This window comes from Solanum pennellii, chromosome 4, assembly GCF_001406875.1.
Source record: "Solanum pennellii chromosome 4, SPENNV200".
NCBI lineage: Eukaryota > Viridiplantae > Streptophyta > Magnoliopsida > Solanales > Solanaceae > Solanum > Solanum pennellii.
Window position 1 is genome coordinate 38326968 of NC_028640.1, and position 8088 is coordinate 38335055.

Genomic DNA, 8088 nt, shown 5'->3' on the forward strand with positions numbered 1-8088 from the left:
TAGGCAGTCTTGAAGTGGTTAATTATGGACGTTATCTTCTTGATTTACTTAACTAAGTCTTTTGATAGCCTTTGGTATGAGAATGTCATATTATCTATATGTTGATGTGTTGATGTCTTGTAAGTGTGTATGTCTTATTAAATATTCTTGAGGATCATTTAGGTATGCTTAGGGAGGTTGTATGAGAGGTCTCTCTCTCTTTATGTTGCTTATGTGAGTCTTAGAATAGCTTTTAGTGAGATGATTACATGATATAAAGTGTCTAAGGAAGAAGTAGGCAACTTCACTGTACAATGAATTCCTTCCTTGTACAGTGAGTTGAGCTCACTATTAAGTTGGCTAAAAAATGTGTTAAATTGCTCAAATGTTATCTTATGTGTTTCTAAGTTGTTAAATATTGCTCTTATGATTATAATATTATTTTTAAATAAAAAGATTCTTAAATATATACACCATAATAACTCATTGAAGGAACTTATAGCCTCATGAATCACACATAAACACATAGAACCACATATGAGGCGCATAGGTGACTTCGTCGTCGCCTGACGTTTGACTTTCAATGCACCTAAACTCTTAGACAATGCCTCAATACCACATTATAAACCTACTTAGGACCTTAGACCATCATAACAACCATGTTAGGCTCTACTTCACCTAAGTCATTTTCGAGATCTTACAGTAGTTCTTTATCTAAGGCTTGTTATTACCTTAGAGACACTTTCAAAGTGATTTCAAAGTGTTCAAAGTTTATGAAAAAGTCCAATTTTCACTTTAACTCAAGGGTTCTTGGATGAAACGATTTGAAATCATTAGATATGATGTTATGTTAAATTGATATTTTCCAATGAAAAACTCTATGAACTCTTGATCTTCTCAAATCCCTAAATTTGGCTTATGAAGTGGGTTTATTGCTTATGATCTAATTTTGATACAATTGGGTTTAATTTATGTTGTATTGTTGATTTCTATGGTTATATATGCTATTGTATTGTGAATTGTTGGAGATGTTAAGGAATGGTGATCTTGGCTATAGGAAGAGGGTAAGTTGACGTAATTCCCTTACTAATGTAGAATTGGTACAGAATTGTTCTTGTGTGGTATGGTTAACTTATGGTTGCGGTGTTTATTTCTTGTTCTTATTGTGATCATGGCCTTGTCGGCATTATTATGTGAACTGTAGTAGGATCATGTTATGGTGTATGTGAAGGTATAATGTGAATTTGGTTATATGGGGTAATGTGATCTTGTATAAGGTGGTATGACTTATATGAATGCATAAAGTGAAGGATGATGTGATATATGTGTGAGATCTTGTATAATGTGGGCATGATGTGATGAATACTGTATTTCTTTAATGTTTACATGTAAGGATGATGGGCTATAAGGGTACTTATATGTTGATATGGTGTCTTGTTTAGGTAGACCTAGTTGTCCCTACTTGATACATGAAAGTTATATTGAATGAGTTAATAAATGAAAGTCTAGGATTGGTAGACATAAAGTGGTACCCTTCTATGAATAACTAATGTGAAACCTTGAATATGAAAAGAATGTTAAGAATGTGAAACCTTCAATATGAAAAGAAAGTTAATAATGAAGTCTTGAAGTGGTAAATTGTAATGGTACCCTTCCTGAGTGGAATAATGGACCTCCGAGAGGTCAAGTACGCCGGTTGCAATCCAAGATTGACCCTATCTTTTAGGGTGTGGTCTTGGGATGTGACACATACCTTATTCTTCAAGAACCCAAAGAAAATTGAGAAGAAACAGTAGAAACCATCCTTCCTAGCAACCTCCACGACTTTGACCTTTAATGGTGGCTTGAGAGAATTTTGGAAGAGAAGAACTTTTTGAGGGATTTGAAATTTTAGATTTCTAATTGAGGGTTTGGGGCTTTTGACTGGGGAATGGATGTATAATGACCTAAAATCAGTATATAATACACCTCCAAAATACTGAAAACACCCCTACATTAGTTGAACCTTTTTAATTAAGTCTAACTTGCCTTTTAGACGACCCAATCAAAAGTGGGCAGCCACTGCGCGAGGCGGAGGCACCTCCATATTTTAATTTTTGAAATCATTTTGAGGTAGTGAGTTGTGTGACAAGCCTGTGACGTGGAGCCAAGTTTTTTTATGTGAGTGTCAGGCGCGACGCGCCATTGACTCCAAAAAGTTGTTGCCCTGAGAGCTTCCTTGGCCCACATTTAGGTACTTCTCAAGGACCCTTACGGTGGTCATCGGGAGTCGTACTCGAACGTTTTAACACAAAACATGTTCATCTAGACAGTCTAGTCACCTCTACTGATTTTAGACCCCAAGCAACACATAAAAACATGAACAACATACAAAGGCACACTAATACGTAAAAGTCTAGTTTTCGAATGTCTTGGTCGTCCCTTGACGTTTGACTTCAAAACTCTTTAAAGATTACTTCAAAAGTTATTCTTAATTATTTTAACAAGCTATTAACTCAAGAAACTCACTAAACTCTAATTTATCCTAATTCATTTTGAGGACGTAACACTAGGGGTCCACTAGCCTTCTCTACTGCACATTCATTACAAAAAACACGAATATCTCTCTATTTTGAAGTCGCTTGGACAAACGGTTTGATGCATTGGAAACAGACTCATAAACCTTGATTTCATAGGGCGCGAGTCCCATAAATCTTTACATATAGGAAATTTTCCAAGACATTTGACCCAAATTTCACAGAAATCTTTAAAACAGAACTTGCGATAACTTTTATTTCACAACTCGCTTAACTACAAAACTTGAGATAAGTTTCTTGAACCCTTAAAATTTTGATATATCATATCATTCCTAATTTATTAATCACGCTAAGGCCTCATTCTTATTTCTTTGCATTTGACGAAAGTCTGAATCTTAATCATTCAGATTCAACATATTAGGTGTGTTTGTTTTTAAGGTCTGAATTAATCATACAAATTCAGCCCATTAAGTACATTTGTTTTATTTTCTTATGAAGCCTCCAAATGGGTCTTAATAAGTCTAAACGAATCAAATTTATATTAGAGTTTTAATACCATTTAGACTCTTTTAAAATAAAAAACGTTATTTCAGAAAAAAGAATCTCTTCTTCCCCGCTTTTCTTCTAGGGCAAAGTTTCAAGTTTCTTGCTCTCCTTTTTCAACCAAATATGATTTTTTCTTTTGAATAAGTAAGTTTTCATAATCTCTTACGAGTATTTATCTAGCATTTTAAATATATATAATATTTTTGAATGATATGAAGAACTCTTTTTGTCACCAATATTAAGTAAAATCATGAAAACAAAAAGAAAGGAAAAACTTTTTTGTATGCTTATTTTTGAAACAACCACTAAAACATTCTTTTGATGTCAAAACTTCTTGGGAGAAGTTGTCACATCTTTGTGAAAAAATTGTTTGAGAAGGCAAACACTTTTTTTTTTTGGGGGGGGGGGGTTATACTCGTATTCTTGAAAAAACTTTTTGGATGAAACTATATTGGTTAAGTTATAATTTTTTTAGTAATATATTGTTTAATTTCTAATTTTTCAAAAGATAATTTATATAAATGTGTATTCAGATTCTCACATTTTAATTTCAATCTAAATCTTAATTTTCATATATGCATTTAGATTCAAACGTTTTAATCTTATTAAAAACAAATAAGGCCTAACAATATTTGGAAAAATGTGTTAAAAAAGGAAAAATATACTGTAGTATGAGAAAAAAAATGTATTTTTGACCTAATTAATTAAGACGAGACATTTTGAAGCAAGTAATTACTAGTGCAAGATAGAATAAAAGAAATTATTAAGACATAGATGGTTTGACCAAAAATGAATTAGAAAAAAAAAAGTAAATATGCGAAAGTTATCTCCATTGTAATGTTATGTATATTTTGACACAACTCAAGAGTTTTTGAAAGATAGAAGAAACAAGGGGGGTGCGGAGTTGAGTGAGAGAGAAGAAGTAGAAGATGTTAGGAAAAGAAGAATCCAACATGCTGTTGACGATGCTCAAAGCCGGAGATCATCGTCCGTTTGATGAGATCGTCGCCGACTTCATATCCAGTTTCCCTCCCCATCGACAATTTTATACCTGCTTCTCCCTCGCCTTAATACTTGACGTAAATCTCTCTCTCTTTCTCCATCTATATCTTTCTGAAGAGCACTACCTTTGATATAAATTTAGGGTTTCAATTGCTTTGTGATGTGACATAAGGATTTTTCCTCTCCATTTAGGGTTTTCTATGTGGTGACTATTTTTCGACATTTTATAAACATAAGTTTGGCAGATGCATTTTAATTTAAGCAATTTCAGCAAAGAAAATGGATTTCCAACTATCAATTGTAACTTCTAAATCCAGCTGCTTTTTTCTGGAAACACAAGGAATATGAATAAAAGAAACAAAGAGAATGCTCCTTTATGATTTAAAAATATCTGCTATTTTAGCAGGAACTGAGTTTTCAAGCTAAAGATATTAGTGCATTTAGAAAGTTTTCACTTGCAGGATTTGCTAATAACTATAACTAAATTTATAAAATTTATTTGAGGAATTTTAATATCTAACTGTTAGACCTGACTAGGGTGCTGTGTATGCAATCTTAATATTAGAAGAAATTGCCATCAGGAACCCAAATGTGGCCTAGTGGTTGAGAGTTAAATAACAACACAACCTTCTAGTTACACCAGAAGCGACAGTACACGAATTCCTCCCTTCTGTTTAAGTGTTTGTGGATAGAGGTAGCTCAAGTCTTGGTGGGAAGAGTTAGCTGGTATTTGTGCCGCTCAGAGGTAACATGTATCTGGTGAATTAGTTGAGGTGCACACAAGCTGGTGTGCACTAGTGTTGTCACAAGAAAGGGAAAAAAAGAAATTGCAATCAGAGTTTTGCATGTTTGAGGGAACTGTCTTCTGTTCTTTTGAAATTGGAACCAGCACAGAGGTTTGGCTGGGCTATAGAATTTCCTATCGTCCTTATTTTCCACATTCAGGAAAAGCCACTACATACTTCCTCTTCTCCTTTTGTCTTTTAGTGGTATTTAAAAGTTGCTTGAGAAACTGTGTATTTCCTTTGTACTGTATTCTTTTTCATGATACCTAGAAGTTGTGCCTGTTCTTCGTGGATTTATATATTGTAGAATATTAGAGGGTTTCCAAATATTTGTTTAGTTGAATGATTAGGTGACCTTTACTCACATTGTATCTTGTAGAGAAGAAAAGTTTTGCAAGTTATAGCTATTAAACTGAATATATCATCTTCTCTGCAGGAAAAACTTCTTAAACCAGCACAGAGATTAGTTGCTTTTGCAATTCTTCTGCAGGTTTATTCCTCTCAAGAGCCTTCTTCAAATCCATTCATTTCGTTGCTGGTAAATGTAAGTGGTGTTTTAATGTTCATTATGATTCTATTTGCTATCATTTTATGCATAATATATTAATTCCAATATTAGCTGCATATGCTCTCTGAAAGATTTCTTCTGAAATTTCTCTTTTTTTGTGGATTCTTATAATGTTTAGGTTTGTGTTCATGCTAGATTTTGCAATGTTACCAACAATATAATGTCTCATTCAAATACCCTTCAGTATCCTTGGTTCCTGCTTGAGGTTCCTTTATTTTAAGCCAAGCATCTCTATTGGAAATTGTTTTCTTCTATTTTCCTTAGTTACCATGAACTGAGGTTTTTACAACACAATTGCAACAAGTATTGAGTTGAAAAAATGAGTAGTTGCAGGTCTTCCTAAATCTTAGTTATATCTTGAGGGAGGTGATGGGGCTATAAAGTTAGACCTGAATAAGAGATGGCAGAAAGGTAAAAGGTATTCAGAAAATGAATTGAAGGCCTTACGTTGCTCGGACCCTTTCAAAAATCTCTGCTGCACCCGTGTCGAATTTGTGTGTGTGTGTTGGATCTACACCAGATTTGGTCAAATTGTCTTGGGTGCTTTGACTACATCTATAAGGAGCCGTTTGGTAGGGAGTATTAATTGAAATAATCCTTGGATCAATACAATGTTTGGTTGCACAATTCAACTCAAGCACACCTAATACATGGATAACTTAATACATCATATGTGGTCTTATCTAATATCAAGGATATCAAGGGTTTACTAATCCAAGGTTTACTAATACTTGGATTAGGAAGCAAATGACTGAATTGCCCCTCAATATTTTTTATACATCCTTTAGAATTGACATATTCACGCGATTCTACTCTTTGGAATCATTTGTCCTGTTTTCATCAAGTGATACAATTTCGTTCATATTCAAAGTTTAATTGAAAAGGAATTTTCTCTTCAAAACTTTTGCTACTGTTTTCATAGCAGTAGTTGGAGCTGGAGTTCTTGGCCTTCCTTACAACTTCAAGAAAACAGGATGTGTAATGGGTTCTCATGCTTTTATCAATAACGTCTTCCTAATTATTATATGATGCTTCTGATCTATTCTAGGTGTAAGCTTGAATCCTGTTATGAAGTTTTCAAGATTTCATCTTTATGGTTCCATAGGTAGATGTACTGTGATGCTATGATTGTTCTTTCACAGCTTGTTTTTGCATCAGTTAATTGATTTTCATAGACAATACTTAAGCACACTTGTTCAATCTTCAAATCCCAAAATCTTGCTCCATGTAGTCTTTTTAGCATTTCTTGTTGTCTTTATGAACCTGGAAATTCTTTAATTTTGTTTTATTTTAATGTATTTAGGTAAGAAGATTATTACATTTGAAAGCAAAGTAGATCTCGTTGGCTACTGTTTTTTTTCTTGTTTTGTTAAGAGAGGAGGGAGGTAAGACTTGGTCATGGGTACTTAAAATAATTTCATCTCGTCTATGACGTGAGACTTCCTCTAGTGAATTAAATTTGTTAAGCACTTCGCATTCAAGTTTTAAACCATAATGAATATGGTAATTACATGAAATATATAACATAATAATTCAAGGGTAAAATTGTGAAAAAGTTTATTTTAGAAACAATGAACCAAACGCTTGATAAATAATAATTCCTGCTTTGTTAATTCCATCCCTGCATTGATGATCCATGCATTACTAATCCCTGCATTACTAATCTTTGTACCAAACAAACCCTAAGAGTATAGCAAATATGTATAGATCATTGGGTACTTAGTTTAATATTTAAGTTTCTATCTCAAATATAGAGAGTTGAGAAAAAGAGTTATATTAAGTGCGAGAGGGCTTTGCTATTACACAAGATGTCTTATGAATAAATACAAGGTGTTTATAAAGAATTAAATTTGATTGGCTTTAGTTTGACAATTTTAATTAATTGAAATGTATACTTATATAATATATATTTATTGGTTGCATCCTAGCACCCTACGTCACTCGGATTCACACCTCTGGATTCTAAAATTTATGTAATGAAAACCCCCGCCTATGGATCCGCACTCGTATCGGGTACCTGCACCGGAGTCCGAGCAACATGAAGTGCATCAATTGATTTGGTGAGGATGCAAATAGAGTGCAATTTGGAAGGAAAATCTGTTGCAACTCTGGACTCTAGTTTGCCTGATCTTGATCTAAATATAATAATTTTCCTTTTGCCTCTAGTTTTTTTTGGCTCCTATAACTGTCTTAATCTTATGGAAGTCAGCAATAGCATGATTTTCCAATAAAAGAAGGTAGCCGGCAGTATGTACTAAATTGTTGTTTCAAGGTTTAACTCAAGAAGGTGAGGGAGATAACCCAACATTTTCGAGAAGGTAATGTCATTTTATTTATAAACAAAACCCAAGAGTATGCATCCCAAGGGTGTTTGTCTAATGGTCAATGAAGGGGTTGAGAACCATGAGGTCCCACGTTTGAACCTTAGCGGATATATAGTTACTTATCTCTGCTGTTGGGAGGTAGAAACTAGCAGGTATCTAGTAAAATTAGTCAGTGTGCGAAAGATGTCTCGAACATCACATTTCCAGAAAAGGAAAAAAGAAACCCATGGATCATCTCAGCTGTGTAAAACATGTAACATATATTATGTATATGGGTAAAATGTTTCATTAAATTTTAGGGAGTATAAAGAATTTTGTGAGTATCATCTATATGTAGAATGTTCGGTAGGGGGGGGGGGGGGCTTTCA

The 8088-nt window shown here is 33.8% G+C and overlaps 1 protein-coding gene across 1 annotated transcript in view; it reads left to right on the forward strand.

Annotated features, from left to right (window-relative positions):
* Positions 1 to 3836: 3836 nt before the first annotated feature.
* LOC107018334 (CCR4-NOT transcription complex subunit 11) overlaps positions 3837 to 8088 on the forward strand; it is a 20013-nt gene continuing 15761 nt past the window's right edge. Inside the window, exons 1-2 of the mRNA XM_015218796.2 lie at positions 3837 to 4120; positions 5265 to 5372. Of these exons, the coding sequence (XP_015074282.1) occupies positions 3971 to 4120; positions 5265 to 5372 (258 nt within the window). The 5' untranslated portion in view covers positions 3837 to 3970. The remainder of the gene's footprint in view (positions 4121 to 5264; positions 5373 to 8088) is intronic.